Here is a 21841-nt window from a genome sequence, read left to right as displayed (position 1 = left end):
CTCAAATACGCTTTGCACACGATCGTGCTAACCTGAACCGTACTGAGCTGGCTCGGATATTTTCTTTTCACGTGGTCTGGTTCCAGCAACTACGGTGGAGGCGGAACCAGGCCAGCGCAGTCCAGGTCAGCTTGGCTCAGTTTGGCATGATTGCTGACATTGAGCCCGTCTATTCAGTAAAGTCTGACCGAAATGTCCCTCATTGTTATTTTGTCCCAGGTCTGGCCCGGGCCAAGTCAGTCCCCACTAAGACATATTCCAACGAGGTGGTGACGCTCTGGTACCGGCCTCCTGACGTTCTACTGGGCTCCTCAGAGTACTCCACACAGATAGACATGTGGTGAGTGGGCTGAGGTGATCTAGAACCATGAGAGAACCAACATAGAACCATGAGCGTTGCTTGAGGGTTATAATGAGCCATGCTCTTTTAATCTAATCTGAATGATATATGCAAAACTGAAAGCCATCTTGACCCCTATATCTATCACACTTTTGGCGGTCCTTATGTTACCCCTGAATAATGAGAATAGCCATGCACCTAATTTACAGCGAAGGGCAGGAAAAGTTCAGTGAAAGGGGGTGTATAGACTCCCCTAATAAAGACTTGTTCTACATCTATTTGAACCCTGACCCAATCCATCTGACCCCAGGGGTGTGGGGTGTATCTTCTACGAGATGTCTGCCGGGAGGCCTCTGTTCCCTGGTTCTACTGTGGAGGATGAACTGCATCTCATCTTTAGACTGCTGGGTGAGTGCTGCCATCTGGTGGCAGGGGCGCAATACGACATGACATGCTACGATTATATCAATTCGCTCTCTGCTCTCTCTCTCGCATATGTCATTGAATGTTGTGCACTGTTGTGTGTTATTAATAACTTCCGTCTGCTTGTATATGTCACAGCACCACACATACAATTGTCTTTGGAAAAGTAGTTTATCCAAGTCTGTTTTTAACCTACGTCTTTGTATAGGCAGTCATCTTTTATGATTAAAGCTCCAATGCAGTCGTTTTTATCTCAATATCAAATAATTTATGGGTAACAATTAAGTACCGTACTGTGGTTGTTTAATTTAGCTCGGACTGTCTTGGACTGTGAGGAGAGGAAAACAGAAAATTAGCTGTTATTGGCAAAGAGGTTTGGAACTTCCAACTCGGGCTGTCTTTTCAAACAGCTCTTACACTAAAAGGGCATTATCATAATTCTCCCAATTTCACAGTATTACTCCAACCTCATAGTGTTGGAATGTATATAAAGCACAGGAGAATCATGTTTTCGACTACACTGGGTCTTTAAGCTCTCCTGTATGTCTGAAAATCCCCCCCCCCCCCCCCCCCACCGCCCTGAAACAGGCACACCCACAGAGGACAGCTGGCCTGGGATCTCTTCCATGGACGAGTTCAAGTCCTACAAGTTCCCCAAGTACAAGACACAGCCCCTTATCAACCATGCACCCAGGTATGTAAGGGTTGCCTGCCTGGGGTTGGAGCTGAGGGGGTTAATAATGAACAAATACGGCCCTAACAACATCCACGGATGTTCTCAAATTGTCACCAATGCATGACTAAGTGACCATTTGACTTGGATGTAAGTCAGGATTTCACCCCTTATCAGGCGCCTTTTCCCTCGCGATTTTCCACAGATTCCCACGAACAAGTAGCTACGCCACATGTCTCTTGTCAGCTCCCAAAGTAAATGGCTTATGTGTAAAAATCCAGGTGTTTCTTTTTTAGTGAAGTACCTTGGCCGTTCTGCTTTCAGGACTTTGTAAGAGAAGGACTTTGTAAGAGAGAAAAGTTTTCCAAAAGTGTGTGTGTGCTTTTGTGCTGTGCTGCTTTCTGCGTGTGTGTGCTTCACTTCCTGTGAAGTAAATCCTGTGGAATAGGCGACTCTGCTTCCTTCCTGTAGTTTGCTACACCACCATGAGTCACTCCCACCGATCTAACACCCCTCCCTCTGTTCTCTACCCCCCCCCCCCCCCACTCTCTCTGTGTCCCTCTGCCTCTCTTTCCCTCCCACTGTCTTTCTCTCCCTCTGTTCTCTCTCTCCTATCCCTCTGTTCTCTCCCTTGTCTCTTCCCCCTCTGTATTTCTCTCTCTCTCTCTCTCCCTGTTTCTCTCTGCCTCTCTCTCTCTAACTCTCTCTCTCCCTGTTTCTCTCTCTCTCTCCATTTCTCTCTGCCTCTCTCTCTCTAACTCTCTCGCGCTCTCTCTCTCTCTTTATCTCTGTGATTCTCTGTTCTCAGGTTGGACACTGATGGCATCGACCTCCTGCTTTCAGTTCTAAAAGTGAGTTCCACTATATTTGAATAGGGATGCTTAAAAACTCATTAACACACACACACACACACACACACACACACACACACACACACACACACACACACACACATTGTAATGTTTCTCTGTCGTTGCTTTTCCAGTACGAGTCCAAGAAGCGGATGTCTGCAGACGAGTCAATGAGACAGCCCTACTTCAAGAGCCTGGGGACGCACGCATACACACTGCCAGAGAGTGAGTGATGAGATGGAAGCAGGGCTGGAGACTTGGCAGGCTCTGCTTACTGTTCCAGTGATATGAGTCGGCAGTCTGCACACTCAAGTAGTCAGCTGCAACTGTGTAACAAAGCTCTGAGTGTTCTAAATATGGACATCTAATTGTTCTGGCTACGGTAACGCTGTCCTGCGGGGTGTGGGTTCCTTATCTTTTTTCCTTTTCTCTCTTTTGCGTGTGTGTGTGTGTGTGTGTGTGTGTGTGTGTGTGTGTGTGTGTGTGTGTGTGTGTGTGTGTGTGTGTGTGTGTGTGTGTGTCTCAGGCATATCCCTATTTACGCTGAAGGAGGTCCAACTGCAGAGAGATCCTGGCTATAGGAACTCTAACTATCCCGAGTCAGGTGAGTGGTGTCCCCCAGGGATCAATATTAATACCTATTATGTTTCCGTTTTTCAAAAACGAAAAACAATAATAAAAAAATATTTAAATATACATTAATACCCTGAAAAAAGGTGTTTATTTATTATCACCTAATAGTCTTCATTTACCTAGTGGTTTATGATAAAACCATAGTAGTCCCTTAAAATTATAAATTTGTGCTTTGCTTTTGTTTTATCCCTCAGGCAACGGCAGGAACAGAAGGCAGAGCATGCTCTTCTAGGTTCCTGTTCAACAGCTAACTGTATAGTCATACAGTCAGAGATAGTTCAGTCCCAGAGATGGATGTCTACAAGGGCCAGGGGGGTAGGATAACCCCCCATCCCTCCTCCCTCTACGTGCCCCCCCCCCTCCATCTGCCAGGGTCCCCTATCTACAGTACGGTTTGGCCCCTGGGGTTCTGGCCCAGTGAAACTGGCCCAATAAAAGAGACATTTATACATTTATATTTATTGGGGAAGAGAGAATTTGCTGCTAAAAATCCAACTACTGTCTAGAAGATTCTAACTGGCTCAGTCACTTTAAAAAACAAAACATGCAATGTGTATAGATTTTTCATTATTTTGAAGTGGTGTTTTATTCTTTTTGTGGTTTTGTCATTTATTCCTATTATTTCCACCTCAAAACTCCTCTAAGTGTGTGTGTAAGACAGACAGACAGACCCCGACCGACCCTGACCCGACCGACATCTTCGCTGTTGCAGTCTGACGTTTTGGATGTTCTCTTATCTGTTGACGTGCATGGTGATGTATTCAAACATCATCCATATTTCTGGACCTTTCATTTCACAAGATACTGTTGAGGCCAGTTCAGCCCTGGCCATATCCACCTGCGGTCAACCTGAAATACGGTACCTCCATTTGGATAGCAGATATGGGAGCAGTGATTGGCTTGGTGAAAACAGGTTCACATCGTTGTTAGTGGGTATAAACAATGTAGAACTGGAGCTTCCACCGTACTGTGTTTTTAAAATTGCAGTAAATACATCAATATGACCTGACAATCTAACACCCTGCACAACGTGACGACAGTGTACAGTAGGCGACCTGCATCGCGTATTTTACCACAACATGATGACAACTCTTCTCTCTCTTGCACCAAACTTCCTGTGTCTGTCATGAAGGGTGTGTGAGCGGAGCTGAAATCCCACTCTACTGTCCATCCACTGTCATCCATCCATCCATCCATCCATCCATCCATTCATCCATCCATCCATCCATCCATCCATCCATCCATCCATCCATTCATTCATTCCGACCCTCCTTCATCCATCTGTAAAATGGTTTCCTTATTTTGGATTGCTTTCATCGTAATTGTGTTGCATGCATGCTCTGTACGGGGAAAAGAAGTACACACACAGTCACCGAACTTCTCGGTTGCTTCCGAAGTAGCATCCTACTCCTTGTATAGTGCACTTCTTTTGACCAGAGCCTATGGGCTTCTAGTCAAAGGTAGTTGAGTATAGGGTGCTATTTCGGATGGACCCTTCCAATTATATTCAGGGTGCTCTTAGTACTAGTCCACGGCCCATATTTATGAAGCATTTCAAGAGTAGGAGGGCTGATCTCGGATCAGTTATACCTTTTATGATCAGAATGAATAAGACTCTGGGCACTCGGCTCTGCGCGCTCCAGCGGCTCGGAGAAGAGACTATGAGTAACATTACATGGACTGGGAGGACCTGGTCCTAGATCAGCACTCCTACCCGGAGACGCTTTATGAATACAGGCCTAGTTTTTCCCCTAGGTGAATACAGTACTGAGTTTGCATATGGTCTACTTAACAGTGTTACCTGTTACGTTTTTATGATACTATTACATAAAGTTTATTTGTGGATCATTGTTATTATTGGTGTGGCATGTTGTTGGGATGCCCGCCTTTTTTTTATTTGAGCTTGAGTTTTTCTCTCCAGAGAAAATACAATTAAACTGAAGATGAAAAATACTTCTACTTCTGATGTGTTACTTCTGCTCCATCTGTTCCTCTAGCTAGCCTCTATCACAGACAGACACAGACAGACAGACACAGACAGACAGACAGACAGACAAAGAACAGACAGACAGACAAAGAACAGACAGACAGACAAAGAACAGACAGACAGACAAAGAACAGACAGACAAAGAACAGACAGACAAAGAACAGACAGACAAAGAACAGACAGACAAAGAACAGACAGACAAAGAACAGAACAGACAAAGAACAGAACAGACAAAGAACAGAACAGACAAAGAACAGAACAGACACAGAACAGACAGACACAGAACAGACAGACACAGAACAGACAGACACAGAACAGACAGACACAGAACAGACAGACACAGAACAGACAGACAGACAGACAAAGAACAGACAGACAGACAAAGAACAGACAGACAGACAAAGAACAGACAGACAGACAAAGAACAGACAGACAGACAAAGAACAGACAGACAGACAAAGAACAGACAGACAGACAAAGAACAGACAGACAGACAAAGAACAGACAGACAGACAAAGAACAGACAGACAGACAAAGAACAGACAGACAGACAAAGAACAGACAGACAAAGAACAGACAGACAAAGAACAGACAGACAAAGAACAGAACAGACAAAGAACAGAACAGACAAAGAACAGAACAGACAAAGAACAGAACAGACAAAGAACAGAACAGACAGACAAAGAACAGAACAGAACAGACAGACAAAGAACAGAACAGACAGACAAAGAACAGAACAGAACAGACAAAGAACAGAACAGACAGAGTTGCAGCATTCAATGCCTCAGGTTTATTCAAAACAACAACACTTTTCACCCATATAAAATGATACAGAATATATATACTGCATAACAAAAACATTACAAAGTGTTACAAAGCTTTTTCATTGATTTGGAATCTCCTCTTTATAGAACTTTTTTTTTTTTAAGGAGGAAAAATCGAACATTTTGAAAAGGCACAGCCGGTACTATTTGAAAAGCACACTGCATATAATACAATTCAATGGAAACAATGTTTCACATTCTGTTATGAAGATCATAAAAAAGACAAAAAGAAATATCATTTTTTACAAGATTAAAACAACCAAGCCCTGTGCTTGGAGAGGGAAGTTGGTAGCTGACACGTGGATCCTGTCTTACATGTTAAACATCGCTAAGCTATGCTTAACTAGCCTGGTCCTAGACCTGTTTGAACAAACAGCCCTTAGAGACAGGCTAACCCTAACTATTGTCCACTTGGGACAGGGTCCTGCTGTGGAAGTGTACTTAATTATAACACGCCAGAGGTCTCACAGACCTCACGGTGTAATGGCTTTAACCAAGTGCTTTCAACCACGCAACTGGAACTTTAACCAACTTAAGTGCAATAAAAAGTGAGGTCAACATGCCATTGTAATGCAGAGTCAATCATGAGTATTTACACCGTAAAATAATTTTGCAGAAACTGAAGGCTAACGATGAAGATGCTGATAATACTACTACTTATAGAGGTGGATGATGTGAAGTTTTTGAGACCCCCCCAAAATCAAAAGCAAGTTTGCCTGTAAATAAACAGAAGACTAATGATGAGTCCTTTGAGAAGAGATGCTTGATGATCAAAGTAGAGCCAACAGGCTGGTTTGGGTTGTGAGAGTCTGAATCAGGACTTGTGATTGGCAGAGGACAGGAGCAGGGGGGAGGGGGACCCATCCAGGTTTGGCAGGGGGACCGGGAGGTGTCCATTCATTAGACTGGGAAACTGTGGAGAGAGAGAGCAGGGGGGGGTTCAGCCAATGCTACTCAAGTGTCAGTATGCTGTACATCCCAAACTTTCTAAAACTAGGGCTTGGCAAACAGAAGTGTGGGTGAAGAAAAAAGAGGCCTGTACACTGTATTTAATGCTGCCCTCGAGTGCTTTATCCCTTCCAACAAATTCACAATGTTTTCACTTCACAGAAGCCTTTGCCAGGTCTCTCTGCCAATGCTCCTATCACGAGAGGAACTGTCGTGTTGTCACTGGTCCAGTTTCCCGGTTTCCTGTTGTTCTATGTACTGTGTGCCTCTTCCTTCCCTCCCTTCTCACTCCTTTCTGATCGTTTCTACCAGCACAACAGGCTGTATAGAGGGAGAAGTGAGTGCATTGTACATGAAGAGGCCACTTAGGCTTGTGTGCGTGTGTTGATGGGAGCAGAGGGAGCTAGCTAGCAGCCTAGCTGCGCAAATGAGGAGCAGGCCTACCTTCCCAAACGGCACACTTCCCGACATAATGCGCTACTTTTGGCCCATAGGGCTCTGTTCAAAAGTAGCATAATATATAGAGGATAGGGTTCCATTTTGGATCCGCCCCCTCAGAAACCTGTCCACACTGTCGGCTCCCTTGGGCTCAAACAGGAAGTATTCACAGGATATCCTCTCCCTTTCTGCATTTGCAGAGTCCTGAAACTGGACACCTCCGGAACCGCTGGACGGAGGTATACTGACTTGAGAGACGAGAAAACTTCTCCTAAAGTAACACACCTCGCCGGGGCAGACTCTGTTACTGCAGTCAAACTCAGTCAGTAACAAAGACCGCTCATGTCGCCTCATCTTGTTGTCTACTTCACACACTAAAGTACCCCACAATAGAACATCTTAAAACGACCTGGAATGTGGAATTACAGGTAAGTGTACTTGAGATCAAATGGATGAGGAGGGACGTGGAAAACGTTACGTGCTAATATTACCAGGGCAGGTCAAGGGTTTTGAGAAAGGGAGACATGGAGAGAAATGCTAACATTTATTCTGCCTGACACACATTTGCATACACTATGCTGTTGGATGGAGAATGTCAACAGATAGAGGAACAAGTCTTCAGGAGTAAACAAACAAGCTTCAGTAAACGAACAAACAGTCCATTCAGCACTTCTCTTTTCTTTCCCCTAACGTCTCCCTCCCTCGCTCCTTCTCTTGCTTACCTGGAACAGTGATCAATGGCCTTGCAGCCGTGCCAGGGCTCAGAGTGGCTACGGGACATAGGCTGCTCTCTCTCCCTTCCTTTATCGCTCTCCCTCCTTACCCTCTCCCTCCTCCTCTCCCCTCTTTCCCTTCTCTTGCTTACCTGGAACAGAGATCCGTGTCCATGGAGCCGTGCAGGGCTCAGAGGGGCTATGGGACTAAGACTGCTCTCTCCCTTCCTTTATCGCTCTCCCTCCTTACCCTCTCCCTCCTCTCCCCTCATTCCCTTCTCTTGCTTACCTGGAACAGAGATCCGTGTCCTTGGAGCCGTGCAGGGCTCAGAGGGGCTATGGGACTAAGACTGCTCCAGAAGTGGATGCCTGATAACAGAGGGCTGTGAGCCAGCAGCAGGCCAGACGGAGTCTAGGGAGGGAGAAGGAAGAGGGGGAGGGGGGTGCAGAGATAGTAAAGAGTATGTGAGATTTGGATCAGTGGTAGTAACTGCAATGACAACTGTTTGAAAAAAAAAAAAAAAAAAATCACTTGAGGTATAATACATTTTGAAAGTAGTATTCACTTTTTTATAAGGTGACTCAATGTGAAAACATCCTGAAATTTAAAATGGTAATTTCTCTCAGCTTGGTGTTATTATGAACAGCAAAAACAAATGTCTGTGGTTTCTCCTTTTGATACAGGGGCGAGGTAGTGGGGAGAGGGGTGATTGTTGTGGATTAGGGTTTCACTCCTTAGGCATCACAGCCCTTCCTTGGAACGCTTGCAGAGGCTAGAGAGCACCATATGTTCGAATTAATTCACCTCCAGAGAGAGAAATAAGCCTGTTTTGTTGGGGGAGCAGAGCAGAGGGACCCTGCCTGGTCTGCCTGCCTTTTTCCTTCACTATTAATGGAATGATTGGAGCATATGGCATCAATTAGGGCCTCTTCCCCTCTTTCTCTGTCTTTCTCATTTTTCTCTCTCTCTCTTTCTCGCTCCCTCTCTCTCTAATGAGGACAGGCTTTGTGTAAATCTCGGGTTTTTCCCTCTGATCTCACTTTGCACCCCAATAAACTGTTGGTGTTGTTCAGCTCTGTTGTTGCTGTGTAGCAGGGTTCCCCAATTGGCGGCACGTGGGCCCGAATTTGGCCCGTGGTTGTTTTTATTTGTCCCCCAATTCCCCCAAATAAAATGTTCATTGTTGGACAAAAAAAACTGTAAAAACACCAGGAAATAATCTCCAAGTGACATTAATTTAAGAAATCGGTTGCCAAGAATTCCCCACATAATAAAGAGACACGCGATTGTATACAAATGTTAGCAAGGTTTGAAATTATTACGTTTTAGTCAAACATTATATCTGTTTGGGCTTCAATTTGCAGCCTACAAATTATTTGTAATTGTTCTGGCCCACCCTCCAGCCGTTCATGAGAAAATCGGCCCGTGGCTGAGTCTAGTTGATGATCCCTGCTGTATAGGCTGTATCTCACTGTGTGCAGAAGTTTTCTGTTCTGGTGTAATGATGATGCAAATGTGGCCTAGCAGGGATACTGATAACTTTTTCACAAAAAAAAACCATTGTAAAAAAAAAAATGCGTCTTTGTGGTGTGGATTTTCAATGCTGCTTGAGTTGGAATGCAACTTTTTAACAGAGAGTACGCTCAATAAAATTGTACTGAAGAGTGGCCCATGATCTTCCATGACCCATATCATCTATAAGTGTTTCCAGAGCCAGACTGTGGCCAGTGGCAGAGCCTTGCTACTTTAGCTGGGCTTTAGGGAGACTGATGACCTCAGGTCTGGATAAGATCCATGGCTCTTTCTCCTCTGTCTAAAAAAATATGTCCTCTCCTCGTCTCCTTTCCTTAATCTACACTGATTGGAAAAGACTGAAAACAATAATATTGGAAAGTCATTATTAGAACAAAAGGTGATCCCTAGAACCTATAAAGGGTTCTTCGGCTGTCCCCACAGGAAAATCCTTTGAAGAACCCTTTTTGGTTCCCGGTAGAACCCCTTTTGGGTTCTATGTAGAACCCTTTCCACAGAGGGTTCTACCTGGAACCCATGATGGTTATACCTGGAACCAAAAAGGATTATCCTATGGGAACAGCCAAAGAACCCTTTTGGAACTCTTTTTTTCTAATAGTGTAGGCTGGCTTCTACCTGGTCAGTTCTTTCAGTTATTTTTTGACAATTGAGAAAATATAATGCCCATCCCCCCACAGCCAGGCAGGCAACAGTACAGATGAGATGGAAACAGAAAATCACTGCAACACAATACGCTTTAGATAAAAGCTTCTGCCAAGTAGCCTATAATATGCTAAATAGCAGTAGAATTCACCTGTGCAGTGAAGAAGGCCGGGGTGAGGGACCCGGACGGCAGGGCGGGACTGTTAAGAGCTATGGAGCCAATGTCACTTCCTGTCAGGAGCAGGGAGTGGGCAGGGATCTCTAGGGCTTTGGGCTTCTTTGTTTTGGGTGGGAATCCATGTTCCCTGTCTCCATGACTACTACCACTACCCCTACTACCACCACTGGTCCTCTTCTCCGGAGGCTGCAGGGCCCTCTCTCTCTCTCTGTGCCCAGAGGAGAGATTCAAGGGCTGGGCCCCCTGGTCAGAGTCCTCCCCCTCCTCCTCTTCAGCCTCTGGGCTCCAGCCTCCTCGCCCTGGTCCCGGCTGGGGGTTAGGACTGGGTGGGGAGGAGGACGGGGAGCGCCGGTGGTGATGGTGGTGGAGGGGGGAGGGTTTAGAAGGGCTGTGGATGCTGAAGGATTGTGATGAAGGCTTGATGAGGGAGGGTGATGGTGGAGTTCTCTCTGTGGTACCAGTCCCGAAGCGGATGACTCCGGACCGGGCTTCGTCCTGCTGTCTCTCCTGCCTCTCCCTCAAGGCTCTGAGCAGCTCCTCTGGAGGATGATGGAGGGAGCTGACGCTAAAGGAGGAGTAGAGACCAGAGCGGAGGTAGTCGTTACGACACGCAGCCTGCTGAGCCGCAGCAGCCGCCCCCAACGCTGCCCCCACGGCTCTCCTCTGCTGCTGTGCCTCCTCCTCTTCCTCCTCTACGTCTATGTCCTGGACGTTATCCTCATGGAGGGTCACCATGCCGGACGTCAAGCCCATCTCTACCGCCGCAGGGTCCATCTTCAGGATCTCCGGGAACGAGACAAACTTGTAGACAAACTTCTGTCCGATGACTTTCTTGATGATGTTCTGGAACAGAGAGGAGGGTGGGATTAGTGTGCAGGTTGAACCTTCAAATGAGCCCCTGATTTACCTCGCATTTTCTTCATACATCCTATTCCTTCGTTAATAATCAAAAGCTCTGTTACACATTTATACGCCGACAACAACATTTCAATTTCTGTTGTCAATGAATTACAGAACTCTGAATGTTCAGTGTCGACGGGGGCCATTTTGATTTCACCACATTTCTGTCATCGAAATATTCTAGCAAAGCCACCCAAAATGATTGCAAAATGGCCCGTACGTGTGTTTGAGAGACGCACCACTGTATATGGCTGTGCTGTTGGTAAGGTGAGAAGAGGAAGTGGAACTATCTCCCGGTGGGGCTCTTTGGTTGAAAAAGAAGAACAACCAAGTGAGATTGTCCCCCCATGTGAGAGTGTTTAACACTGATGTAAATGGGCTCACTCAAGTAATGTTTTGAGAAAGGTCACATCGACCCAAAAGTGTATATAAAAAAAAAAAAAAATCATAGATACTTGTGTGTGCACTGTTTGAAAGAAAGGTGCTACTTAGAACCAAACAAATAATCTGGATGAAAGAACCTCTCCAACGAACCTTTTGAGAATCCTTTTTTTTTTAAATAAGAATGCATTGTGATATGATTGTATTCTACCTTGCCATAGTAGTACATGAGCTCTCTGGTTAGTTTCTCATAGTTCACGTCGGTCGTGTTATGTACGTGTAGTACAGTTAGTGTAGTGTCGGGGTAGTGTTATTATGTGTAAGTGTAGTGCGAGTGTATTGCACCTTGTCATAGTAGTATCTCAGGGCTCTGCTCAGCTTGTCGTAGTTCATATTAGTCTTGTTCTTGCGGAGCCCCCACAGCTTGGCCACCTCCTCTGACTTGAGCAGCTTGAACTCTCCGTCAGTGGACGTCCAGCAGATCAGATGCTTGTGACTCTGGTCCAGGAGAAGTTGCAGCAGGAACTGCCACAACGTGATGGCGCTGTCCATACCTACAGCAAGGGTTATAAGGGCCGTGGTTAGAAGGACACACCCGACGTCCTCAGTATGGGACTGCGACAACATCAACATCACCAACATCAACATCACCAACATCAACATCACCAACATCAACGTCAACATCACCAACATCACCAACATCACCAACATCACCAACATCACCAACATCAACATCACCAACATCAACATCACCAACATCAACATCATCAACATCACCAACATCAACATCATCAACATCATCAACATCACCAACATCAACATCACCAACATCAACATCATCAACATCACCTACATCAACAATTGTTGGCAAGTTCCAAGGACTGCCGCAACGCGATGGCACTGTTCACACCTAGAGGGACATGAACTGTCTGCCAGTGGGGACCTTTCTCAAACACAACTGACATCATCGACACGGGACCAGGGTTACGGTACTGTTCATGGGCGGCGGTAGCCTGGAGGTTAGATAAGCCGGCCAGCCACCGGAGAGTGACGGCCAGCCACTGTAAGGATTCTATGTATAAAATACCATTTTCTGTTGATTCTATAATGGATCAATAAGCATTTACTGTATTGTACACCTAAAGTATTACCACATATTTCTTTATGACTCAAACAAGATAGACCATAACCTGCTGTTTCCAATGGGAACAGTGGGCAGAGCCAAGCACGAGCTGGCGAGATCCTATTGGCGCATCATAACACGCGCCTGTATATTTCCGTTAGGGAACACCTCCTCTGTGAGGTCCGCGTGTGCAATAACTCAATTCGCCTGTGCACTCCTTCTAAACAACGCGATTTTTGGCAAAGGCTAAAGTCTACATAACTTAATCCACTCTGTTCATAACAGATTCTAGTTTTGGGAACAGAAGGGTGTATTGAGATCAGATGTTTCATCGATGAGAAAAATATCCAGAACGTCGGCCAAAATCCATCTCGTTCCATCTTCTCCCACTGCCGGGCACTGGGCTTCCTCTCACTACCATAATTGGTAGTGAGTGTAAACGCCAAGCGGATGCTTCACATCTATACCTCTGGTGAAATATCTGGCTCATTGTTCTATCTGTGGTATTACATTGTAGTGGCCTGTACTGTGATATTTGTAACGTAAAGAAAAGCCATAGTGTGGAATATAACAGTACTGATTAGTGTGTAGTGTAAAGTAACAGACTAGCAGATGAGAGAGAGAAAAAGAAGAAGAAAAGCAGGAACAACAGCTCAAACCAGAAGTATGTGCGGTCCAACCTGGCTGAGTCTACAGGAAGTATGACGGGCCCAGAGAGAGAGAAAGAGAGAGAGACCAGGGTGGGTTTGTCGTTTAGTAAAGGAATGTGTATCCCTATGAGCCCCTGTCTGCCTGGTAGAACCGAGACTAGCACACAGACTAGTCTGATCAGAAGTAGTGCACTTCATAGGGAATTGGGTGCCTTTTTGGACATGACCCTGGGAAATTGTTCTCGTCTGTCTCTCTTTCAACAGCTGAGACGGGCAAACTCACTGATTGTTGTTGTGATGAGAAAAGTGAAATGTCATTGACCCTGATCAATTAATGCCTTATCAACTACACACACACGTACTGTACACCACACACGTACACATACACACCCAGACACACGTACTGTACACCACACACGTACACATACACACCCAGACACACGTACGTACAAACAAACGTACATACACATGAACATAGTACACACACACACTTACTCACACACACATACGTACACACACGTATACACACGTTCATAGTACATACAGTGCCTTCCGAAAGTATTCATGACATTTACTCCTGAGGTGCTGACTTGCTACAGCCTCAACAACTACTGTGATTATTATTATTTGACCATGCTGGTCATTTATGAAGATTTGAACATCTTGGCCATGTTCTGTTATAATCTCCACCCGGCACAGCCAGAAGAGGACTGGCCACCCCTCACAGCCTGGTTCCTCTCTAAGTTTCTTCCTAGGTTTTGGCCTTTCTAGGGAGTTTTTCCTAGCCATCGTGCTTCTACACCTGCATTGCTTGCTGTTTGGGGTTTTAGGCTGGGTTTCTGTACAGCACTTTGAGATATCAGCTGATGTACGAAGGGCTATATAAATACATTTGATTTGATTTGATATTCATACCCTTGTCTTATTCCCCAAAAAATTGTGTACAGCCTAAATTCAAAATGGATTAAAGAGATTTTTTTTGTCACCCGTCTACACACAATGCCCCATAATGTCAAACTGAAAACTGTTATTATAAATGTTTGAAAATGTATGAAAATGAAATACTGAATATCTAATTTCCTTAAGTATTCACTCCCCTGAGTCAATACTTTGTAAAAGCACCTTTGGCAGCGATTACAGCTGAGTCTTTCTGGGTAGGTCTCTAAGAGCTGTGAACACCTGGATTGTACAATATTTGTCCATTATAATTTCCAAAATTCTTCAAGCTCTGACAAATTGGTTGTTGATCATTGCTAGGCAACCGTTTTCAGGTCTTGCCATAGATTTACAAGTAGATTTAAGTCAAAACTGTAACTCGGCCACTCAGGAACATTCACTGTCTTCTTGGTAAGCAACTCCAGTGTAGATTTGGCTTTGTGTTTTAGGTTTTTGTCCTGCTGAAAGGGGAATTCATCTCCCAATGTCTGGTGGAAAGCCGACTGAACCAGGATATCATCTAGGATTTTTCCTGTGCTTAGCTCCATTCCGTTTCTTTTTTATCCTGAAAAACTCCCCAGTCATTAACGATTTCAAGCATACCCATAACATGATGCAGCCACCACTGTGTTTGAAAATATGGAGAGTGGTACTCAGTAATGTGTTGTATTGGATTTGCCCCAAACATAACACTTTTTATTCAGGACAAAAAGTGAATTGCTTTGCCACATGTTTTGCAGTATTACTTTACAGGATGCATGTTTGGGAATATTTTTATTCTGTACAAGCTTCCTTCTTTTCACGCTGTCAATTAGGTTAGTATTGTAGAGTAACTACAATGTTGTTGATCGATCCTCAGTTTTCTTCTATCACTGCCATTAAACTCTGTAATTCTTTTAAAGTCAACATTGGCATCATGGTGAAACCCCTTAGCGGTTTCCTTCCTCTCTGACAACTGTGTTAGGAAGGACGTCTGTATCTTTGTAGTGACTGGGTGTATCAATACACCATTCAAAGTGTACTGAACAACTTCACCATGCTCAAGGGATATTCAATGTCTGCTTTTTTTTTTTTACCAATCTACCAATAGGTTCCCTTCTTTGCAAGGCATTGGAATACCTTGGTTGAATCTGTTTGAAATTCACTGCTTGACTGAGGGACCTTACAGATAATTGTACGTGTATCGTACAGAGATGAGGCAGTCATTCAAAAATCATGTTAAACACTATTACTGCACACAGAGTGAGTCTATACAAATGATTATGTGTCTTGTATTCACATTTTTACTCCTGAACATATTTAGGTTTGCCATACAAAGGATTTGAATACTAATTGACTCAAGACAGTTTAGATTTTCATTTTTAATAAATTTGTAAAAATATAGAAGAACATTACTCCACTTTGACATGATGGGGTATTGTGTGTTGGCCAGTTTCATTCATTTTGAATTCAGGCAGTAACACAACAAAATGTGGAAAAAGGTCAAGGGTTTTGAATGCCTTTTGAAGACACTGTACAACACACACACACACACACACACACACACACACACACACACACACACACACACACACACACACACACACACACACACACACATACATACAGCCACACACACACCCCAACCTGGTCTCAAAGCATTTCGTATTATTCTGTACGTAAATCTGAGACACTCCAGTTAGTAAATATGTTACGTTTCGTATGGTTACATAAGACACAGATGGTTACTTAAGGCCAAAAACGAAAGTATGGTGGTTGGTCGGGGTGGATAGGTGGGCATATAACGCGAATGTCTAGTGAGTTCGAATCTCATCACGGACAACTTTTGCATTTGAGCTAATTAGCAACTTTTTAATTACTTACTACTTTTTAGCTACTTAGCATGTTTCTCCAAACCCTAACCATTTTAGCTAACTCATCACCTAACCCTAACCGTAACCCTTTTAGCTAACCATTCCCCTAACCTTAACCCTTTAACTTAACGCTTAAATTAAACCCTAACATTAACCCTAACCCCTAATCCTAACCCCTAGCTTAGCTAAAGTTACCACCTAGCTAGAATTTGTAAAATATCATACGTTTTGCAAAATCGTAACATATCTTATGTTTCGCAAATTCGTAACATATTGTGCATTTTGCAAATTTGCAACATAATACGAATTGCAATTCGTAACATATCATACGAAATGGGTGATGGACATCCACAAATGAATACATACCATACGAAACACAACATATCATACTAAATGGCATTTCTCAGATTTACATACAGAGTAATATGAAATGCTCTGAGACCAGGTTGAAACCGTCCCCCACACACACCGTCAAAGCTGATTCAACACGTTTCTGGCACAATCGATCCCTAGTGTTTTCTATCTGCCATGTGAAACACACAAAACTGTCAAAGTCAGGACTTCCTCCTATTCTACTTTCAAGGGCATATGTATGGTAGGGAGTGGGGGATCCCGCACAATGAGGTGCATTTCCCCAATCCTCTTCCACTTCCGACTCTGCCTGGGTCATGAGATCAAGTCAAACTGTCCTCCCACTCCACCCCTGGGACATGTACTGAGACAACACATTACTGTTTGGTAGAGTGTTCTATGTTCAAGGTTATTTGAGGTGTACTTTCCACATCACCTCAGCACTCATTACAACACATCTGACATCTTTGTCATAAGAATCATGCTCTTGCTGGTTAGTCAGAGTTCTTGTGTACTAAAGTAATCGTCTTTTATTTCACTTTTGACATGAATGACATGTTCTAAAAACGCCCCTGTCCCCCCCTCCCTTTCTTTCTCTGTCTTCCTCTCTCTCGCCCTCCGGTCTCCCAGTCTCTCTCTCCCCCCGTCTCTGATGCGACAATTGCGACAGCCAGCCCCTGTCACTTCACCCCTAGCCACCCACACAAAGCTGTGAGTTGTGAATATCCTTTGCCTCTTTTGCAGATGCTCAGAGTGTCGCCTACGATTGAAAAGTCACACTGCTGGTGCGCCGCTGTACAAAGCCATCCAGTGTTTGGGGAACGGAAACTCCTAATGTGATTAGGTGCTGTGTGCAGACATTACTTAGCCATGACTAAATCTGCTCTCTTCCTGTTCACATTCACAGTCCGTCGCTGGAAAATCCAACCAGACATCGCGAGCCAGCGCCGTAGTCTTTGCATAGCTTCAGAAGGTGAAGCACAAGCTGCTGTATGTTCAGTTGAATCTAGGTAGCGCTGTTGTACCCCCTTTTTTTTAATGATCTATTTATATGTCTGTCTGTCTCGTTCTCTTCCTTTAGAATAGACTATTAAAATATAATTCACAAGGGAGATAGGATTATACGGAGTAGAAATAAGCAGACTCTCCAAGACTGTCTATTTCTTTTTCGACCTTACTGATTCGTTTTCAAGATGTTCACTACCAGACAGATTCAAACCGGAAGCTCTTAGAAATGTGGTGTACTCCGTACCAGACAAACCAGAAACTTTTCCTCCGGCACATTGGGTTTACAGTTGAATAAATATGAATACACAGCAATGTGAATAAACAGCAACAATACGTACAAGTTTATGTCCGTCGAACTTTGGTTAGGCTACAAACAAACTATGTCATTCTCCTGCTCACACCAAATATAGGCTATCATCTACAATAACAGAGACCTAATAGCTAATTCAACCACTCACATTCAAATATATGTCCCATTTTCTCTATCAAAGCCATCCATTAAAAAAAACATAATAACCTAATAATAAACGCAAATCCCTTGTTTTCACATTACCTGCGATATCTTGCTTGCCTTTCCTTCCCCTCCTTACAAAACTTGTATGATTAAATTGGTATGATCCCTTGTTTTTCCATGCTGACTGTCGTCTAGTTAGGCTACACAGCTCTGCTGGACTGAAATAAGATCCAGGCTTTTTTTTTTTTTTTTTTTTTTGCAGGAAGTTGGAGCAGGCAGACAGAGAGCCGGCCGACTTCCTCTCCCCTACGATTCCCCAGGCGGTTCACCGTCTGTGTAAACACGCTTTACTCTCCTCCTCTCTCTCTCTCTCTCTCTCTCTCTCTCTCTCTCTCTCTCTCTCTCTCTCTCTCTCTCTCTCTCTCTGTCTCTCTCTCTCTCTCTCTCTCTCTCTCTCTCTCTCTCTCTCTCTCTCTCTCTCTCTCTCTCTCTCTCTCTCTCTCTCTCTCTCTCTCTCTCTCTATCTATCTTCCCGCCGATGGCCAACAAGTAGCTTTCGATTATAACACACATGGCAATATTGTAACTCTCCAACTACTCTACATTTCAAGTGACGTCATGGCCAATTCTAAAGCGTATGAGTGTGCGAGAGAGAAAGTTACTGAGGCAAAATGGAATAGTCTGTAGTGAATAGATTGTTGAGTTAGGCCTTACTCTTTACTATTGACACTGATTTAAAAGTAACACGTTAACACAATGTCCGCTGCTCCATGTTGTCTGCGTAATGGTGCATAATTGTCAGGGCAGATACATTGATTTTGGAACTAGCTTAGACCAGAGTGGGTGCATTGGGCAAATGTCTAGTCATCCTCTGTGACAAACATCGATTTAATACGTGACAGCAAGCCTATTGAAAACCATAGCCAACATTTGAAGAAATCATGGTTAATGGGGTTTGGAGTCAAAGCCTGATAACATATTCCCTGTAAGCCTTTTTTTTCCTCCCACAAACAGAACCTATGTGCAGAAAAAGAATACCGGAAGATAACCCTCAACTATGATATAGCAAGAACTTGACTGACAAAATAAATAGGTGGATATTAGACGAGAAAAATGGCTGCAATGCCCACAATTTCAACTGACCTGTTGATAAAATGACCATGATGTTTTTTGTTATTACATGTAAGCTTCAGCCATTGGCAGTAGGCTACCACGGATCTATGGAAAATATACAGCACGCCAAACGTTTCTTTGAATCCAGTCAATTCCACCGCACCATGGAGAAAGGTAAACAATGAGGCGTGATTTGCTGTTGCTTTTTGCCCCATGAACCTTAACCTGGTACCTTGGATAGCGACGCTAGGGAATCATTTCACTACAGTAACGGAATCCTAAGTGACGCGCCTCGCTATGCTGTTCACATTCGGGACGAATGGCTGGCGAGTCCCCCTTCACCATCCAATGGCTGGGGTATGAGGCGCTCAAACGCTACACCAAGAACATGCCGGGCAACCGGGGCATGAAGGCGGTGAAAGACATTCGCTTCCTTGCGAGGAGGTGCAAGGCCAGGGGCTGTTGGACGGTGATGACACCCCCCATCAAATATGTCCTCGAAGACAAGGACTTTATCAAAATTGGTAAATCAACTAAAAAAATGTATCAAATAATTTGTTGCGTATCAATTACAGTCGTTTGTCAGCGTTAATGTCGCTATGTTTCCCCTGTCCAGACGCTGTCCTTGTTTGTTTCTTGTCGGTTATTCATTAAATATCCACTCCCTGTACTTGCTTCTCGTCTCCCAGCGCCCGTCCCCACAAGATTAAAGCTATCCGAGGAATAGAATGCAACAAATTCCACTGTCATCCGAGAATTCACTTATATGCAACCATCTTTCTGTCTCTCTGATTGTCTATGGAACCACTAAAGAGTTTGGCAAATTAACTCGGACTGTCATTCCTGTCCACAAGCTCAAGTACAGTACTCTCTCCTTTTTTCACTGAATATTTTATGATGACATTGGTGCATTGTTTGCTTACTATGTGGCCATGTGTTGTATTCCCATAGGGAGCTATAGGAGAATCTGGTGCGATCACACTCTGCAGGTTAGTGACCTAATATATAACATAGCTACAGTACATGTATTGGTATCTAACTGGTCCAAGTTTTCCACTAAGAAAGCACATACCTCAAAAACCTGATTTCAATTCATGCAAATTATGTATTTTTGTAATTCTTGTATATTCCCTATGTACATATCCATTCTTATATACAGTATTCACTTTTATTTTCACTGGTCTGGTCTATACCATGGACAGAACATCAGTGATTTTAAACTTTCCCATTCCACTCTGGTGTTTATGTGTGGGCAACCCAGAGAGGACCATGATGTTGTTGGCTCTGAGGATGAATGTCCTTCCTAAAGGATACAGTGGGATCTCCCTAGAAACCCTGCATAGAATGATCCAGGCCTTCAATGGTAAACTCCTTAACCCTGACTTTCACCTCAGTCTGACCTCAGGGGTAGCCTACATTTCATTGGTTTTATTGGTTCTGTTGGTTCCATTAGTTCTTTTGGTTCCATTAGTTCCATTGGTTCCATTGGTACTGTTTGTTTCATTAGTTATTTGGGTTCCATTGGTTCTATTGGTTTCATTAATTATTTTGGTTCCATTGGTTCCATTGATTCTATTGGTTCCATTGGTTCTATTAGTTATTTTGGTTCCATTGGTTCAATACATTGGTTTTATTAGTTATTTTGGTTCCATTGGTTCAATACATTGGTTCTATTAGTTATTTTGGTTCCATTGGTTTCATTGGCTCTATTGGTTCCATTGGTTCTATTGGTTCCATTGGTTCTGTTGGTTCCTTTAGTTATTTTGGTTCCACTGGTTCTGTTAGTTATTTTTGTTCCATTGCTTCCATTAAATGGGTCAGAGAAGGATCTTTGAATAAAACAAACTTTGTTGAGTGGGGTCTGTCTCTAACATCTCTGATTGTTTGTCCTCGTAGTGTCCTGCCTGTCCTTCGGCACTAAGACAGCAATGAATGAGCCATATTCCACCATAACCAACAACAAAAACACACTCACCCAGAGGCGGCGCTCCTAATAGCCGGGGACATTAATGCAGAGAAACTTAAATCGGTTTTGCCAAATTTCTATCAGCATGTTAAATGCGCAACCAGAGGGAAAGAAACTCTAGACCACCTTTACTCCACAAACAGAGACGCATATAAAGCTCTCCTTCGCCCTCCATTTGGCAAATCTGACCATAATTCTATCCTCCTGATTCCTGCTTACAAGAAAAAATGAAAACAGGAAGCACGCATAGTCACTTTAATAACTCTACCTACATGTACATATTACCTCAATTACCTCGGCACCGGTGCCCCCGCACATTGACATTGACTCTGTACAGGTACCCCCTGTATATAGCCCTGCTATTGTTATTTACTGCTGCTCTTTAATTATTTGTTATTTTTTTCTCTTACTTTTTTATTTGTTTGTATTTTCTTAAAACGGCATTGTTGGTTAAGGGCTTGTAAGTAAGCATTTCACTGTAAGGTCTACATCTGTTGTATTCGGCGCATGTGACAAATACAATTTGATCTGCTCCATTTATTAAAGTGGCCAGTGATTTCAAGTCTAATGTGCTAGTGATGGCTATTTAACAGTCTGATGGCCCGGAGATAGAAGCTGTTTTTCGGTCTCTGTTTGGCTCTGTTCCATTTATTCCATTCCAGCCATTACAATGAGCCCGTCCTCCAATAGCTCCTCCCACCAGCCTCCCCTGTCTTTGATGCTCCCAAACATGGGTCTCCAACTCCGGCTTGGTTTGTTGATGGGATAATACACCAATGTTTGACTTGTCAATAGTACACAAGTGTGTCTTGTGTTGGATCAGTGTACTCTCTTCAAGTCAACTCTACCCATTCCCATGTTACTCTGTACAACATTCCCATTGTTTTTACAACATTCCCATGTTACTCTGTATTGAGCTATG

General features: G+C 43.8%; 2 protein-coding genes across 3 annotated transcripts in view; one reads left to right on the top strand and one right to left on the bottom strand.

Moving 5' to 3' along the window:
• The window catches only part of LOC129866643 (cyclin-dependent kinase 17-like), a 47751-nt gene extending 42878 nt beyond the window's left edge, over positions 1-4873 (top strand). Inside the window, exons 10-16 of the mRNA XM_055939417.1 lie at positions 220-340; positions 651-748; positions 1352-1457; positions 2245-2287; positions 2422-2512; positions 2814-2891; positions 3115-4873. Of these exons, the coding sequence (XP_055795392.1) occupies positions 220-340; positions 651-748; positions 1352-1457; positions 2245-2287; positions 2422-2512; positions 2814-2891; positions 3115-3152 (575 nt within the window). The 3' untranslated portion in view covers positions 3153-4873. The remainder of the gene's footprint in view (positions 1-219; positions 341-650; positions 749-1351; positions 1458-2244; positions 2288-2421; positions 2513-2813; positions 2892-3114) is intronic.
• Positions 4874-5674: 801 nt separating this feature from the next.
• Positions 5675-19103, bottom strand: LOC129866645 (ETS domain-containing protein Elk-3-like). 2 transcript variants are annotated; one of them, XM_055939418.1, is made up of 5 exons: positions 18984-19103; positions 11811-12019; positions 10158-11027; positions 8120-8242; positions 5675-6644 (listed from the first exon to the last, which is right to left on the bottom strand). In XM_055939418.1, the coding sequence occupies exons 1-5, from the start codon at positions 19000-19002 to the stop codon at positions 6546-6548; spliced, it is 1320 nt and encodes a 439-aa protein (XP_055795393.1). In that variant the 5' UTR covers positions 19003-19103; the 3' UTR covers positions 5675-6545. The 2 variants fall into 2 exon arrangements, with proteins under 2 accessions (XP_055795393.1, XP_055795394.1); XM_055939419.1 differs by lacking the exon at positions 18984-19103 and adding an exon at positions 17940-18177.
• Positions 19104-21841: the final 2738 nt, after the last annotated feature.

Source organism: Salvelinus fontinalis, chromosome 12 (genome assembly GCF_029448725.1).
Source record: "Salvelinus fontinalis isolate EN_2023a chromosome 12, ASM2944872v1, whole genome shotgun sequence".
Taxonomy (NCBI): Eukaryota; Metazoa; Chordata; class Actinopteri; order Salmoniformes; family Salmonidae; genus Salvelinus; species Salvelinus fontinalis.
Note: the sequence above shows the minus strand (reverse complement) of the source record. Positions and strands in the feature narration are given on the sequence as shown.

Excerpts from the sequence above, each read along its gene's own strand:
- LOC129866645 (XM_055939418.1), bottom strand. Across the intron at positions 8,243-10,157 it reads CGGCCTTCTTCACTGCACAG|ACTCCGTCTGGCCTGCTGCT; the intron begins GTGAATTCTACT and ends CTCCCTCCCTAG. Across the intron at positions 6,645-8,119 it reads GACACGGATCTCTGTTCCAG|TTTCCCAGTCTAATGAATGG; the intron begins GTAAGCAAGAGA and ends CTCTCTCCACAG.